This window comes from Genypterus blacodes, unplaced genomic scaffold (genome assembly GCF_046128005.1).
Source record: "Genypterus blacodes isolate CSIRO-AG114 ecotype Tasmania unplaced genomic scaffold, CSIRO-AGI_Gbla_v1 ptg000059l_1, whole genome shotgun sequence".
In the NCBI taxonomy this organism is placed as follows: domain Eukaryota; kingdom Metazoa; phylum Chordata; class Actinopteri; order Ophidiiformes; family Ophidiidae; genus Genypterus; species Genypterus blacodes.
The window spans coordinates 983303-1000145 of record NW_027466871.1 but is presented as its reverse complement, the minus strand read 5'-3'; the positions used below and the strand labels follow the sequence as shown (position 1 = coordinate 1000145).

Sequence of the window (16843 nt, the reverse complement as noted above, 5' to 3'; positions counted from 1 at the left end):
GGTCTATTCTCTCATACCATCTTGTCAGAGCAGTGGATTATTCCCCTGCATGATAAACAATGCACACACAGCTGCAGATAGACACACACACGCTCACATTCACATGCAGAATCCCATTGATAATTTTAATTAAACAGATAGCATTTTATATGTTGACTTGAAGCACAGGCTTAGCATTCCCATGTGGTAAGGTCAGGGAATGCACTTAACAATACAAGCAGAAAAGCAGAGAAACACAATGAGCAGGCTGCCCAGTAACACCACAAAAGCTGCAGCAGATGCTGAAGGCTCCGCTGGGGCCCATGCATAATGCTTAAGGGTGCTTGGTTATTTTCAGAAGCAATAATTAGTGTACATAATGTCAGGATTTCTCACTGGCTCTGCAAATAACATTCTGTATGACAACTATTAAATGCTATTAAGTCAGCTTGAATGGCTTAGTAGTTATTCTACGAGGACGCAGAGCAGCAATTTAAATTAAAATATTCATTAGGTGGATTGCGAAAGATAGCAGAGTTGTAGGAACATGCAGCCGCTCCCCAAGCTAAGCAGGATTACAGAGTCTCCCCACACAGCAATAAGAAATAAAGAGACGGAAAGTTTGTACAAGTAGGTGCACTAACAGGACAGCAGTCAAAGAGCGGCTTGCTTGCCTTTATGCGAATGGGACAATGCAAGTCTGATCTTCTTCTCAGACGCGATCAAGATGCAACGCATCAATCACTGATAGCTGTCAAGGTCAAACTCTACTCGTACTGTCACCTACACAATAAGCCAGGACGCTTTCATTGCTGTTTTTATTCTCTTGTCTGAATGTGCCCACATACGCCGCATGATCCGCTCTTTTGTCTGCACGCATGCATGGCCGCATGCCTGACTCTGACCGTGTGCAGGGGTGTGTGTGTATGAGAATGAGGATGTGAGGATAATTTAATTACGCAGCAGATAGAGCGGGTTACTGAGGTTAATATCCTGCATGCACCTCTGTTCCTCTCTGGCCACAGTAATTGCTTTAAGCACATTAGGAACTTTATTGACTGCGATGGCCTTTTAAGACATTACATTTCTACTGCTTAGTGTCAGACAGGAGTCAGCCAGCTCTCCTTACTGTCTCTGTCTCCCTCTATGTCTTCCTTTCTCGCCTCCACCCCGCCCCGCCCTCCGCTCGTCCTGTCACTCTTCTCCTCTCCAGGTTTCCTCCGCTCGCCTGTAGCAGCTTAATTGAAGGCTCTGTAAATATGATGAGATTTGTATAGAGCCTCATCCGTAGAGGCGTCTTGATGAGGTTTGATTGGCAGGTAATTAACTCCTCTTAACCCGCAGAATCATTTGTCCTCGGTGGAGCAGTTGCACTAATAGCATCATAAAAGGCTTCTTGATGTGTCAAATTCTGGAGCAGAACTCTGGAGAGAGCTTCCAACAACTCCCCAGAAAAAGTGCAGCCCCCTCATTTCTCTCACTCTCAGCTGAGATCAATCCTCTCAACAGCCCCACAGTAGATCTCTCCATATCCACTCAACAAGATGGTCTAATGAGGATGGAGGTGAATGGAAGGAGTTATTAAAAAGTCCTCACCTTCCTCCTGGGACCGCTAAAGAGGAATTATATGCAACTAAGTGCACTTACAGCCCCAGTTAGAGTTATTTCACATTTCTGTTGCCATAAATCCACCTGGTTGGAGTCATGACAGGAGTGGAAAATTATTTCTGTCCCAGGAAGAATGCCGTGTTTCTTTTTTCTAAGAGATCCGCTGGAAGGTTTTCATCAGGGGGTTTCGGGGAAAAGAGAGAAAAAAAACGAGAATTACAGATTGGAGGGAAGGTGAGAATGAGAGACGGGGGAAGAGTGATGAGGAGGAGAGGAAAGGAGAAGGAATGATGTGGCAGCTGACAGGGAGGGGAGCCAAGCAATAAGTACAGCAGATATAGCCAATGTGCAGAGATAAATGATGTACTATCTACATAGATCAATGTCTCTACTGTCCCTCTAAAAGCGTCTCTCTCTATAAATCACAACACCAACCCTCATACCACACACACACACATATGCACACACACACACGCGCACACACACACACACACACACACACACACACACACACACACACACACACACACACAGCAGCTATCTCAATTAGTATGAATTAAGATGTATAGCTGTAGTGTCTTGAGACCTCTATGTAAATGTCTCCTTCCAGCTGTCCAGTCCCATCACCATGCAGATGGTAAGAACAGACAAGGAGGAAATCAATTTGTAAAGATAGCACAATCCAGCTAATGAGAAATCAAGTGGCTCGACTTTTCACATGAATCCCATCATGTCCACTCATATGATTAAACCCAAATGTCATTGGTTGCACTTAGCGTGACTAATAGTACGTCGGCATCCCTCTTCTGTGTCTTTGCTTACAGTCCCACCTGGTGGCAGATGATGTAATTACCCTTAAATGATCGCTTTAGGATGTTCCAGCCCCACAATGCATCACTCTGTAGTCTGTCCCTGCTTTAAGTGCAAGTTAAATCCAGTTCATAAGTATTCACTCGTTTATATAATCTGTGTAAGTGAAACACAAATAATGAGACTGTTATGAGACTTTTATGAGATGTTGTTACATCTCTGTAGATCTGAGGCATAAGACTGACTGGTATGAACTTAGTATGGCTCACTTGTGAAGCAGGTTTTGGATTATACAGCAGCCACGCCTTGAGAACAGTACAAAAGTGAATAATGTGTCGCTGACCTACATTACAGACAGTAAATCGGGTTGGAGTTTGGTTTATGTTTATTTACCTGGACTTCATTCACCTTCATTGGATCAGATTAAATTAGATAAGATTCAACGTTATTGTCATTGAGCAAATTACAGACACAAGCCAATGAAATGCAGTTAGCATCCAACCAGAAGTGCACAAATGTACTATAATATATACAGAATAATCTAAAAATACAGGAAAGAAATTAATAAATAGAGAATAAATAGTGCAAAATGTCATGGGATTGTAACCACAGAATCAGAATCACAGCATTCTACTGTTAAACATTTAAGTCCTCCATCAGAGCACCATCAATATAAAGGACAATGGCTTCCAGATTAACTCTGATTGACAGATGAGGGTTGTGTACGTAACCCGTGTAAAACAAGCAGCAGAAATCTCACACCTATTGATGTTTGCTGTTCTGCGACGACGCCCCCCCTCCTCTCCGCGTGTGTCAACTTCAAGAAGTGTTCAGAAATTATGTAATCATCAATCTTTCATGCTCGCTCAGAATGGAGGTTAAGTGACAGTGAGTCATTCAAAACGCAGGAAAACTTGTTGATCCAGATTGAAATGGAGATGGGTCAATACAAGTCAAGTCAATAAAACAGAGGCAGCAGCGTGCAGCATGTTGATACAGGTTGGGTCGGTCTGTCTCAATGTTTGCTGTTGTTGTAGCTCTTTCCAGTGCAATGCTGTGTCACTGTGGGAAAAAACCACTGACCCATCTAATGTTGCTAAGGGAAACATTCTCCCTGGCTACCAACTTGGAGCATATGAGAATCTGAGAGCCATATATGGGCATGTGTCTCACAAAGATGATGTCACTAGACTTAAGTCTACAAGGGCTCCCCTCTCATTTGTAGGAATGTAAAGAGACTACGTGGGTGTGTGCTCATGTGCACCAGCAAGATAGGAGACTGATTGTGGTGTGGAGGTGTGTGTGTGTGTGTCTGCAAGAGAGCAGTCAGGGGCAGCTGCAGTGAAGGAAGAGGAAGACATTCAGATTTGAGGAAGAAGAAGAACGCTGCGTGAGGTTTTACTTAGTTTCGAGAGTAGTTAAGAGCTTTAGGGGAATACTGCAAAACTGCCTTGAAGCCAAAGTTTGAATGAGAGTGGAATTGAAGGAGAGGCCCAAAAATAAAAGCCCACAGGCAGCTGCTTTAAAGCCTCAGTGTGAGAGAGACGGGGCTAAAAGGAGAAGGAGAGAGGGAGCAAGGAACCCAGAGAGGCAGGGAAACAGAGAAGGGAGAGGAGAGGCTTGTTTTTCACCACTGCTGCTGTGCTTATTACTGATCTTATAGAAGGCTTCCTGTGTCAGCACCATGGGAAAGTCAGGTAAGTGGAAACTGCACTCTAAGAACTTTAACTCTGATTGTATCAATTTGGCCTGAGTCAGAACATAGCCTCGGGTAGCTGTGTATGTGTGTGTGTGTGTGTGTGTGTGTGTGTGTGTGTGTGTGTGTGTGTGTGTGTGTGTGTGTGTGTGCTTGTATTTGTATGTGTTTGTGAGCCAGGCAAGCTGGGGAATTGGGAATAGGAAAAGACATCAAGGAAAATAATTGTTCGATTTTTCCCCGTTTATTCCCTAATAGCGCTCAAAGCCAGTTCTCCAAAGCACTTTAACCCGCTATTAGTTAAGCTTTGTTTTGCAACAAGATGTGGGCAGATGCGGGCTGTCATACAGGACTGGTGTGTGTGTGTGTGTGTGTGTGTGTGTGTGTGTGGGTGTTTGTGTGTGCTGAATATGCCTATTGTGTGAGTGCTTGAGATATTGTGAAAAGGCCAGTGAGTGACAGGCACGGGGCAGACGGGCCTGATGCCGATGACGTGTTCTCCTCTTCATCCATCACTGAGCAGTCTGATGTCACCTCTCAGCTCTCTAACTCAAATGTGTAGCGTGAAAGTAAAATATTCACACATGAGCCTTTACATTGCATCATCACGTCTGAGCCTTTCTCTCTTCTACTCCTCCTCCTCCTCCTCCTCCTCCTCCTCCTCGTCTCCGCAGCCTCAAAGCAGTTTGCTGAAGAGGTGCTGCGGTGCCATAATGAGTACAGGAAGAAACACCAGGCACCTCCTCTGAAGCTGAGCAGCGAGCTGAGCAGAGAGGCGGCTCGGTGAGTTAACACACACACACACATCAAATTAGAAACCTAATTAGCAAAGACTACAAATACCAGTCATTGTCAAGTTGTTCAGAATTACACTGACAGTCTCAAGCCTTGCCTGTCAAATTTAATAGCCACCGAAACACAATGTGCTATCAGAGTGCTGCATTGTTTTCAATTTGATCAGGCCTGGTAGTTATGGTGACAATTTGTTCCTATTAATTAGACTATAAAGATTTTTTAAATAACAGAGTCAGCATTTCGTCGTTTGACTAATTAGTTTTCTTTGCATATCTCCAGCAGACTTTTTTCACATCATGATTACAAAACAAACTCACAGATGTTATTACATAGAATGTGATGCTGCTGACTGAAGCTGCAGTTGAGATTCAATCAGTTATCGTGAGCTTTAATTAGGAGACGCCTGATGTTTAATTCCAAAGCCCGGTAATATACAAACCCACATACGGGAGAGACACCAATGAAAAGCTATGAATTATGATCTGTAATTAAAATACAAGGATGGGAGATCTCATATGGAATAAAAGAAGAATAGCAGGAATGTGTTGCTGCGCCTCTCCCTCTGTGTCAACTGTAAAGACACCTTTGGGGATTGCGCAACTCACTCAGTTGGCTTGCTGTATGATGCATTGAAGTAAACTTTAGACCTTCATCCAGTAAACAAAACGATATTTTGCCAGAGCTCTGCTGAAAGCGATGCTACAAAGCCATCCTGTACCCAGCTGAAGTTCAGTTTGTGTCTTTTGAGCCTTTTATGCAGATATCGGCCTGTGCTAAGCCCATTGTAGCTTGAATATAACTGAAATGTTGCTGCATTTGTGCATTTCAGGTGTTTGAGCTTCGGTACAGCAGCTTTTTTGAAAGTAGGAGTTTTAGGAATGCTACAGTTTCAGTGGTGCTGAGCTGTAAACTAAACAGCAGATCCACAGAGGAGAAGATGGTTTAAGAGTTCATCCACCCATTTCTGTTTGTGTAGATATGCAGAAAGCCTGGCCAGCACAAGGATCCTGAAGCACAGTGTGGAGTCCAGTAGAGGGAGCTGTGGGGAAAACCTGGCTTGGGCCTCCTACGACCAATCAGGTACACACACACACACTCACACACACACACACATGTCATCCGTGTATGTATGTATGCACCATGACATTCTCCGCACCGATGATGAAACAGGTCTGATGTGACGCATGCCTCCTAGTTTAAACTTTGTTAAGTTAAATGTAACAGTCGAGGTTCCTAACTGACCGTCTGTCCCGCCGAGAGAACAGCTGGGATCTATTTTTCCCGCTTCACACTGTGCGAGAGCTCACAGACCATGACTCACTGCAGAAATATGTCGGTGCAGGATGGTGTGATTAATTAAAAAAAACTCCCTTACTATAAGCACTGGGTGACAAAAAGTGCACCCTGTAGTCTTGTTAAACAAATGTGCCTCAAAGGGGGTTTTTGCTGCTTCGGGGTGCTTTTTGTGCTGTAAAAGGCTTTGTAACCATTCTGATCAACATGTGCCTGTGCATGTCCCTTGACTTGGAGTGGCTCTGTGTTGTGCACATGCAGGGAAGGATGTGGCAGACCGCTGGTATGATGAAGTGAAACAGTACAACTTCAACCGCCCCGGATTCTCCTCTGGCACTGGTAAGACATATGCAACAGCGTGCAACATTTACAGCGTTGTGTCAACCCTCTTTTTCTCAATATTTCATGAATATCAAATCTCTTCTATAAATAACACTTCTGGATAAAATGGTGGGGATGTGTTTTCACAAATGTAGGAATACATAGCATGTCACAATATGTCAAATGTATGGAAAGTTAGACATGAAACATTGTGCTTAATTGCAACATTATCAGTGCATCAGTACAACTCCACTACATCAATAATATGATTCCACTGAGAGACATTGATCGCAGCAACCTCCCACCCAGCTGTCATATCGCCTCGGCTTGTCTTTTCTTCTCTCTCTTTCTGTTTGAATCTATTTATTCGTCTCGTCTGCTGCTTCACTTTCTGTGTATCAGTGTCACGGTTGCCCAGGCACAGTCGCTGTTGCTGTTGTTGCTGCTCTCGCATTGATCGCATCTCAGTGTGCGACTGTCTGACTCAGTGAGAGCTCGTGAGGGAACTGATGGAAAGTCCTCTGTGTCACACCCAGTCAGGTCTTAATTCCTCCAGATGTTCCTCTGCAGATTCAGCCCACAGCAGGATTACTTGTGAGACATTTCAACCCAGTCCCACGTGGGACCAGATCACTGATAGCAGCTTTACCCTGTGATTCATACTTACTCATTTAGTCTCCTAACTAAAAGAATGAGTGTACAGGGAGAAATGGGACATTTGAGACTGGGTGAGGGGAAATCACATTCCTTTGTCTGTAAATATTTAGAGGAATGGAGGACTATGGGTGCACTTATCCTCCACTGCGTCCTCACAGCGTGTCCGCCTGTCTCTCTCTCTCTCACACTGCCTTTTCTACTTTCCACCACCTTTAATTCCATCTCTCTGTCCTCTCTGTGTACAGGCCACTTCACAGCGATGGTGTGGAAGAGCACTACAAAGCTGGGTGTCGGAAAGGCCATCGCTTCAGATGGCTCTTCCTTTGTGGTGGCGAGATACTCTCCAGCTGGGAACATCACCAACCAGGGCCACTTTGAGAACAATGTCCTCCCATCTTAGACCACTTTACTCTCTTGAAATATATTTTAAAACTGGCCCAAGACTTGAGTTGAGAATAAAGACATTCATTCCATTTTCCAGGCAGGATTGAAGGTTGCACATCTATATTGAACACTCAGGAGAGCGCCGCTTCTCGCCCCTGTAAAGAGCTTGGAAGATGCAAGTACATGTTGCATCTTACGTAAGGCACCCTTGTGTGACATTTAGAAGGAAAGAAACACTACTGTTTGACATCGCTAACACACCTGATCCACCGTTTCCTGTGACTGGATGCGTATTTTGATCTTTACGGTCGTTTGCATCGTGCTTGCCAGTATTCCGACTCGTACATTTCAGTTAACGAAGACTAATACATTCCTACAGTGAAATAAACTAGAGCAACAATAATATCTCTATTTGTGTAAGACTGGGAACAAATCCTGTACAAGGAAAGGGGAAGAAATATTGACATGTGGGACCTTTGCTTGTAATGTGAAGTTGATGATTCAGCATGCTTGGTGTGCATTTCAGTTTTGTACAATAAAGACAACTGATTGTCAGAAATGTATTTGCATCTCTTAAAATGACACGTTTGCCAATTAAGGGGAAGCATTACTGAGGAATGTCAAGTTAAATTACATTTTTAGACATTAAGGTTTTTCTCTAAAGGCTATTGAAAGTCTGCATATTGAACTTAAAACAGAACTTGCATAAAAAATGTGGGTCCCAAAACAGATTTTAGCAGCTTAATGTACCTACAATGTTTCTTTAATAGCTCTCCCATTAACGGTTAATTCCAAGGTTGGGTTTGGCAATATGTTTGTTGAGAATTCTTGAGAAAGTTGAGTCATTTAGTTTCACATCCTCCTCCCCTGTTGAAACGATTAAGACCAAACCTACAGCGTTCTCTTCAGTTAAACAAATGTTTTAATGCAGACAAAGCCGACATTCTAAGAGACTTTATTTAGCAGATAGGAGGGATGCAACATAGCAGCGATACAGAAGAGTCAGTGGCATTTAGGCTTTAGAGGCTGTACGGGGATGGGAGTGGGGGGGTCAGGTTCAGATTCCCCTCTCCGTTCACATGGTCAGCTCCTACAAGGAGGGAAAGAAAGACAGAGTAGATATAAAGAGGGAACAAAGAGAGGAAAGTTAGAGTGAGCGCACAGTGGATGCCATATTAATCTGCTTTACTACAATAACACCAGTGAGTAAAGTGCGTCAACACTGAAGCTCAGTGTGAGTCGTTGCTGCCACCTAGTGGATATGACGCCACAATCATGACCTGCAGCATTGAAGACATTGCTCACTTGTCCTCTGCTCTTCCTCCTCTGCCCTCACTGTGACTATGACTCATTACTTTGTTGACCATCTGCCCCTCCCTCCCTCCCTCCCTTCCGTCCTCACCATGATAGCATTCACAATGTCATTCTTGTTGTGTTTCAGTGCACGGACAGCCTTGGCTCGTGACACATTGGCCTGAGCCATCACCAGCTCAATGTCCCTCTGCTCGAGACCTCCCTCATCCACCTGATCACACACACACACACACACACACACACACACACACACACACACACACACACACACACACACACACACACACACACACACACACACACACACACACACACACACACACACACACACACACACACACACACACACACACACACACACACACACACACACACACACACACACACACACACACACACACACACACACACACACACCAACAGAAAGACAGAAAGACAAAGAGCAGTTAGAATACATTGACAGTCATTTGTGTTCATAAACATCAGCTGTGACAGAATATACCTCTCCCTCCTCCTCGTCCTCGCTCTCCTCCTTGATGGTGAGGCTGGGGGGGACAGGTGGGACCAAAGGAGAAGAGGTCACAGGCACCTTGAACTTTTCTGCTGCTGCCTTGTGAGCCTGCTGAGATAGATCTTCGATCTGAGAAGAGAAGTAAGACAATGCAATAAGCTTACATTGACGAAGGAAAGAAAGAAAGAAAGAAAGAAAGAAAGAAAGAAAGAAAGAAAGAACGAAGGTGACCTTGGCCTCTCCAAACACGATGTAAATGTCTGATGCGGGGCTTTTGAACACGTCTGGTCTGCTGATGACAAACAGGATACTCTTGGACTTCCTGATGGTGATCCTGGTCACACCATGGACCGGCTTCAGGCCCAGCTTAGACATGGCCTGCATACGGTGCACAGGCAGCAGCAGATCAGACACACAGAAGAAAACAAAACTTTAGGAGTGACAGTCAGGTTTTGTGATTAATTCTTAATCCCTCTGACCTTTCTGGCTTTTTTCTCACTGCGGCTCTGTTTGGGTCTATTCAGCCCATCATCTGCAGGGGAGAGAGACTGAAAGAGAGAAAGACCAATATCATCATCTATTACTAGGCAGGATAGCCTGGGTAATGCGAGTATGTTGTTGTTTAGAATTGTGACTTTCTCCCCATCCTCTGTGCCGTCCACTCACCTGAGGCTCTGAGGGTCTGAGTGGCTCGGGCTCCTCCAGCTCAGGCACTGACCCTTCACTCTCCGACTCATTGCAGGATCCCACTACACAACAACATATGCAACGCACAAGCATGTGAACTGCATATTCCTTTATTACCATAGTAACTAATGATCACAGTAGAAGTAATGGGAGCATTAGTGAGCCTACCTCATTAGTGCTATGCTAATGAGCATGTTCATTATGAAAAAAGAACAACAGCTCATCTAATCAACAACGGGGAATTTCATTAGCTGATGGAATAGAAATGTATTTATAACTCCACGCAATATCTTTTTTCCATCACATGCAATGTGTCAGCTAAAATCAACGAGAATACTGGGTGGTAGTTAACGATAATTCAAGAGGGGAAGTGTATTCTACAGTTTTATGTGTCTATCGTGCTGTCATTCATCAAAACATTACTTTAAACTATTCTTTCCTGTCTGGTGGTGCAGTAATGGTACAGTACACTGACTGTGCTGCACACACAAAGGCACAGAGGCTGGAAGAGAAGGACAGACATGTAGGGCACTCGTCTGTCAGGGTGAACAACTTACAATTGTTTTTGAAGGCTAGGTTGATGTCTTCTGAAATCTTGTGGTGGTGACTGATTGGACAAAGTTGCTGCCTGCCTGTTAACTGGCTGGCAGAGAAAGGCTGGATTTCCATGTGACTGGATGGAACAGAGTCTTTATGCATGGATCCATTTCTGTTGACTGCAACTCTGTGATCATGGTGAGGCAGGTCACCGTCATCCTCACTGCCTGTGTCCTCCTCTGCTTGTTTGGGACCTTATAGACATAAACGTTCACAGATGACATTGCTGTAGTTGACTGGAATTACACTGTCTCACATTTCTGTAGCTTATTACCAAAAATATCAACCGTGAAATTGTCAGGATTCATTTTGTGCTGTTGCAGGATGGGATAGATTAATTTAGATGTACTCACCCCTGCCTCTGTCTTGTGTGCTCCATGTGTGATCTTGCTTGGTTTGTTTATGAGGCTGGATGTTGAGATTAGGCTGCGTTTGTGAGCGGGACTGGGAATGGGTAAGGGAGAAAGATTCTGCAACAGATGCTAAATTTGGAGCTTCCGACCCAGGTGACAATGACTCCTGAGTGGGCTGGGACAGGCTAAGCACGGCTGTGGGGGAGGATGGTGAAGATGGGACACTTCTGACAGATGTGACTGGTGCAGAAAGGCCAATGGTGGCCTCGTGAATGGTGCTGCTAGGGCAAAGTTGGGGCACAGGGGGTTGCTGGATTGTAGGGGAGGTATAGCAGAGGGCAGAGTTGGTGTGGGACATGGACAGCGGGGACTGCGGCTGGACTAAGGGAAGAAGTGGCTGGGATTCCTGCACAGGTGTGGTAAGATCGTCTTCTGCCTGCGTTGTAGCACAGAGGAAAGGGGAGGAGAAGGAAAGAGGAGATGCAGAATTTAATTCGCTGCCCTGGGAAGGTGAGATGTGGCCACTCTGTAGATTGTTGTCAGTGGAGTCGTCTGTGCTTCCTCTGTGACTATCAGATAGTGGCCTGTTATCAAGCACCCCCTGTTTCTCTGTCGTATCCTGAGATACTGCCACAGCAACTCTGGGGTTACCTGGGGAACGGTTGTTGCACTGTCCATGGCCACGAATGTGGACGTCAGAAGTTGGGCTCTTATCCCCCCCGGTCTTAATTTCAGAAGTGCCTGAGAGCCCTTTTGACCCCCCATCTGCTTTGGGATTTAATGGAATAGGTTTCTTTGGATGATCAAACAATTTAGGCCCAGAGTCATCATGTCCGCCAAACTGGGAAGCCCTGTGTTTGTTCTGCCTCCCTCTCCTCCCTTTCTTAGCAGCAAGAGGTTTATCTGTGCAAACTTCTCCCTCCGGAGTGTGACTTGCAGAATGGTCTTGGCAACACTGTGCAGAGATTATAGGGGAGTTTTCATTCTCTTCGCCCCTCTCTTTCACTTTCTTTTCTGCTTCGTCTTCCCCATCTTCTTCTCCTGAGTTACAAACAACACACTGCTCTCCTTTAAAGGCATCATTAGTCTTTGGTTGGTCAGCAAGTCTTGCAGTCACAGGACTGACATCCCCTTTTCTTTGGCCTTCATTCCAACACTGCGTCACCTCTGGTTTTGACTGAGAAGCAGTATTCTCCACCTTGTCTTTACAAACTGCTTGAGGAGGACCTTTAAACCCTCTACCTGGTCTGCATTCACTGTATTTGCATTTAGGAGTAAAAGAACCGAATGATCCTTGCAGCAGAGAAAGTGTTGTATTGCACTCAGCATCGATTGTCTGGCTTCCTGGGGTATCTTGACATTGTAAGTCGGTCCTAGGTTGCTCTGCTGTAGGTGCGTCCACGTGAGTTTCACCTAATGGCACCGGGATGCTACAGGGACTTTCTTTGGAGGACAGAGCCTGTCTTGTGTCAGCTGTCTGGTTTATGGAGTCGTCAGAGGCTTGAGATGGCGTCTCATCGAGTGGAATATTAGATACAGAGTCTCTCACAGGGATACTCGTACTCTGCGGCCTCACCTCCTCTGACAGGGCATTCAAACTTCCACACACACCCACTGCCAGGGAGCTGAAGGCAGAGTCAGTGTTGTTGTCAGATTTCTTCCAACTCTCCTGTTCTTGTGAGTCAGTGTTATCTCCACCCTTGTCAGGATTTAGATTGTTGACATCATCCTCAAAGAATCTGGAGCTTCCATCCTCTCCTCCGCCTGCCTCTGAAATCTCCTCAATGGACCTCCAGTGGGACAAGTTGGACTCAGAAACTCCCTCTTCTACCAATTCTACATCTGCCATCCTGTCCCTCTTCCCGCAGAAACTGTTGTTATCGTCTTCATCGAGAACGGAAGCCAGAACGTTGTCGTAGTTTTCACTGGTGATGTTAGGAACAACAGTTTGTGTGTTTTGGGCCTCTGCATCACCTATTAACAGGCTCCCTGCCTCAAATCCATAAGTCTTCCCCAAAGAAAGGGAGAGGGACTCCCCAGCTCCCCAAACACCAAACTTGGCCTCTGATCCCAACCCAACACCTAACCCGAGCCCCACGCCATCGTCACACCACGCCTCAGCTCCAGGAACCACCATTTTGCCTGGGAATGTTTCTGAGTTTTCCCTCTTGGGTGAAATGGCAGATGGGGAGTGTGGGGATCCAACAGCCCCCAGTGTCCCCTCCTCAGTGGTGAGGGTGTTTTCCCTCAGGTTTTCCTGGGCAGAATCAGAGGGGCAATGTTCAGGGGTCAGGACCATGTTGTCTGTGGGGTCTGAGATGACCTCTGGTGAGGCAGAGACTGGGATATTGCTGGGGTTGGGGCTGGGGTCTTTAGGGCAGGAGAGAAAAAGAACGCCCTTATTCAAATCATTTGTAGCAGTGGTCAGACCCATGTTCAGAGTGTTTCTGGTGCTCTCTGTGCTTCTACACTCTACACTCAGAGACTCAGCTGAGGCGCTCTCACTCGTTTGAAGTTCCACCTCAGACTTCTTGTGAATGCTGGAACTGCCCACGGCCCCTCCAAGTGCACTGGAGTTTGTGGAAAGGGGTTTGGATGAGAAAGGTTTTCCCGACCCTGCATTTCTGTAGCTGCCCGGCTGAGAGTGACAAGGCTTGATGAGCAGTTTGAAAGAGTCTCTCTCTGGTGCATCTGTGGAATCCTCCACTGGAAATTCATTGCTTTGTTTTACCTCCACATCCTTCTGCTGGTCAATCTCCTCAGTCTTTGAGACCAAGGATTCTGTCACAACAACTGAATTATTTAGACCTGTTGACTCAGTGGCAGTGGCAGAGGGACAGGCAGAGTTGTTTACAGGTGGAGAACCATGAATGACAGTTGAAGTGTTTGCTTGAATAGGCGGGTTGGAAGACTCAGAGGTATGCATCTGACTTTCACTCCCTCTCCTGTTTGGGTTGGTGTCGGTTATGGATTCTGAAGGACAGGGCTGTCTCTGGTGATGTGCTAACCCCTCTGTGCTCTGTTGTGTGTGCAAAGGTTGTGTTTGACCTATTCCAAAGATGAATCCCCTTTCAGACCCTGCCCAGGGTTGTGAGGATGTCAGGACATCCAGCGGTTTGGGTTCTTTATCGCTGCTGTTGGGTTGGGCAGCAATGGCTTCAAAAGCAGAGCAGGGTTTTGAACGATCCACGTCCTCATCTGCACTGAATTCTCTGTGTGAAGGTTCTGTTTGATCTAGTGCAATGCTGGAGTCCTTTTCAGTTTCTGGGAGGATATCCGTGGAAGCAACAACATCCAGTGGCAAGGGTTCAACTGTCTGTGCGTGTCTCTCAGTGCTGTACAGACGTTCATCTTCATCCCCATTATAGGAAGCAGAATCTAATGAGTCGTCAGTATCGTCTTGGAAACAAAAGGCTTCGTCCAGCCCCTCATTGATAGACGTCTCTGAGAGCGAGTGAAGGAAGGACGCAGAGCTGTCCTCCTCAGTTGGCTCATCCACGCCTTTGCCATCCTCATCTTCATCCTCTGCCTCTTCCTGCACTTCCTCTTCTACCACTTTCACCTCTACCTTAGCCTCCTCGCCTGCCTCAACCACAGCATCAGCATCTTCATCATCATCATCATCATCATCGTCGTCGTCATCATCATCATCGTCATCATCGTCATCATCATCATCATCTTCGACATCTGCCTCCTCCTCGCCTGCTGCATACGCATCAACATCCCCATGTTCATTCCCGTCATTCATGTCTCTAATATCATTCTCTTCCTCTGTGGGGAAGAGGGTGATCTCCATGGAATCTGCCTTGAAGATAAGGCTTGTGTGGAGGGGGAAGGAGAGGAGCGAGGCGGGGATCATCCTTTCCTCCTCTGGTATTTCATCATTGCAGGCTCCTTGGGTGAGAATGAAGGAGCCGGGTCCAAGCCCCTCAAAGGCTCCACGGCAGAAGGCATCTAGCGGAAGGACAGGCGAGTCGGGGCTGAGGCTTGATGCCATCGTCAGGTTTTCCGTATCTGGAGTCAAGGAAGCGGAGGCCATCCCTGGGTGGTCATCCATCTGACCATAATGTTCCTCTGATACACAGGCCTCCAACTGTAGCTTCAGGCCTGTCTGCATGGGTCTAGAGTACTCTGCCCTTGCTGCAATTCTCTCCTCCAGTGGGCAGAGAGAGCTTTCCGATTCCCCTCCATCCTCTTGGGAGTCACTGCTTCGGCTGCTGCTGCTCCTCAGAGGTGATGTGTCCTCAGTCACCCAGCAGGGGCGACAAGTTTCTCTGGAAAGCTTGCCCTCCTCCTCCTCAACGATAACTGTCTCTGTTACGCCTAACCGTGAATTCACAACAAAACCCTCAGGGTGGTAAAGGCAGAAGTCCCCCAGCCTCTCCTCCTCCCTCTCTGCTCCACATCGACCCTTTTCCTCGCCGACTTCATCGCCAATCTCCGATAAGGAGCTCACAAAGCATGCAGGTGCTTCCTGTGCTTCTTCTGTAAGGAGCAAGTTTGGAGAGGTCGAGGGGGAGGTGGAGGAAGTGTAAGAGGAGGCCCAGCTGCCTCCCTCTGCTGTGATATAAGAGCCAGAGGGGGAAGTAAGAGGGGAGCAGAGGTCCTCACTGTCTGAAGGGGAGCCAGGGGAGAGAGGGCAGGCCGGAGAGCCAGGATAGGAGTGATGTTTAAGGTGGGAGGGGCGGTTAGACATCTTGATGGGGGTGGAGGGAGCAGTATAGTAAAGGTCGGGGTCGAGACATGAGGGCACACCAACTCGTAATGGGTCAACAACACAGGTTGGCTCGGAAAACGACAAAGCAACTGGACAGGGCAATTCAGACAAAGACGGGGAAGGCACTTCATCTCGTGAGAGGTTTGGAACCTCTTGCTCATCGTCGGGCAAATTATCATCCGCTGTGTTTGGATCTGGGGGAGAGGGGGTAGCAGGGATGAGAGGGGTTACTAAAGGGGGAGGGAGTGTAACTGGGGAATGTGCAGGATCTCTTTTCTCATCCTGATCGTTTGGCGGGCTTGGAGTTTGGCTTTCCTGCTTATTGGTTTCCAGCTGGGAGTCCTTTGCTTCTTGTGTGTGAGGATCTGAGAGGCTTTGGATGAAAGGCAGGGGAATCGCCTGGCTGCTCGGTACACTCTGGGTTTTCCCTTTCTGCATCTCTGTTGTTTTGAGCAGAGTCTCTTGACCCATCACCACCCTCGTGTCTATGGTCTCTGTCTCCTTATAGTCACTCTCAACTTCAGAGCCAGTCAGGACCTAGGAACAAGATAGTCCACATACATATTAATGGTCACAACAATAAAGGTTCTGTTACCACATTTTTGTTAAATCCCAAACACAACACACATGCTACATATTGATACCTTGATTCTCTCCATCTTTACAGGAATGTGGCGGCCACAAGGTCCATGACCACCCAACTTCCCAGAGAGTCTGGGTGTGTTGTTATGGCGATGGTCAGAGCCTTCAGGTTGAGGTCTTGGTGAAGCAGAGGAGCTAGGCGTAGCGCGGACTAGTCGTGGTCCAAACGGAGAAGTGCATGCTGGGAGAAGCTTCTGAGGAGTACTGGGGGATGGACTGGAACAGCTTTCACTCGGTGTGGAGCCACTGTCACTAGGTGTGGAGTCAGTAGAAGGGTGTCTGGTCATGTCTGGAAAGCAAGAAGAAGTCATGGATCAAACGAGGGAGTGTAGTCGTAGTAGTAGCTTGTCTGTAGTAGTCGACTTTTAAGTGTGACAGTGGAAAGGAACTCCAGATACTGTAGTTTTCCATATGACATCATACCCGAGGCAAAGATGAGGAGTTTTTGGAAGTATGTGGTCCTGCTAGATTGATTAACA

General features: G+C 46.5%; 2 protein-coding genes across 2 annotated transcripts; one reads left to right on the top strand and one right to left on the bottom strand.

Moving 5' to 3' along the window:
• Window positions 1-3616: 3616 nt before the first annotated feature.
• Window positions 3617-8093, top strand: glipr2l (GLI pathogenesis-related 2, like). Its single transcript, XM_076153947.1, has 5 exons — window positions 3617-4094; window positions 4768-4876; window positions 5865-5968; window positions 6443-6520; window positions 7405-8093. Exons 1-5 carry the CDS (start codon window positions 4082-4084, stop codon window positions 7557-7559), a joined length of 459 nt encoding a protein of 152 aa, XP_076010062.1. The 5' UTR covers window positions 3617-4081; the 3' UTR covers window positions 7560-8093.
• A 440-nt stretch (window positions 8094-8533) lies between these two features.
• Window positions 8534-9761, bottom strand: nacad (NAC alpha domain containing). The gene is made up of 4 exons (XM_076153836.1): window positions 9600-9761; window positions 9360-9497; window positions 8946-9068; window positions 8534-8633 (listed from the first exon to the last, which is right to left on the bottom strand). The coding sequence occupies exons 1-4, from the start codon at window positions 9750-9752 to the stop codon at window positions 8619-8621; spliced, it is 429 nt and encodes a 142-aa protein (XP_076009951.1). The 5' UTR covers window positions 9753-9761; the 3' UTR covers window positions 8534-8618.
• Between the last annotated feature and the right edge of the window lie 7082 nt (window positions 9762-16843).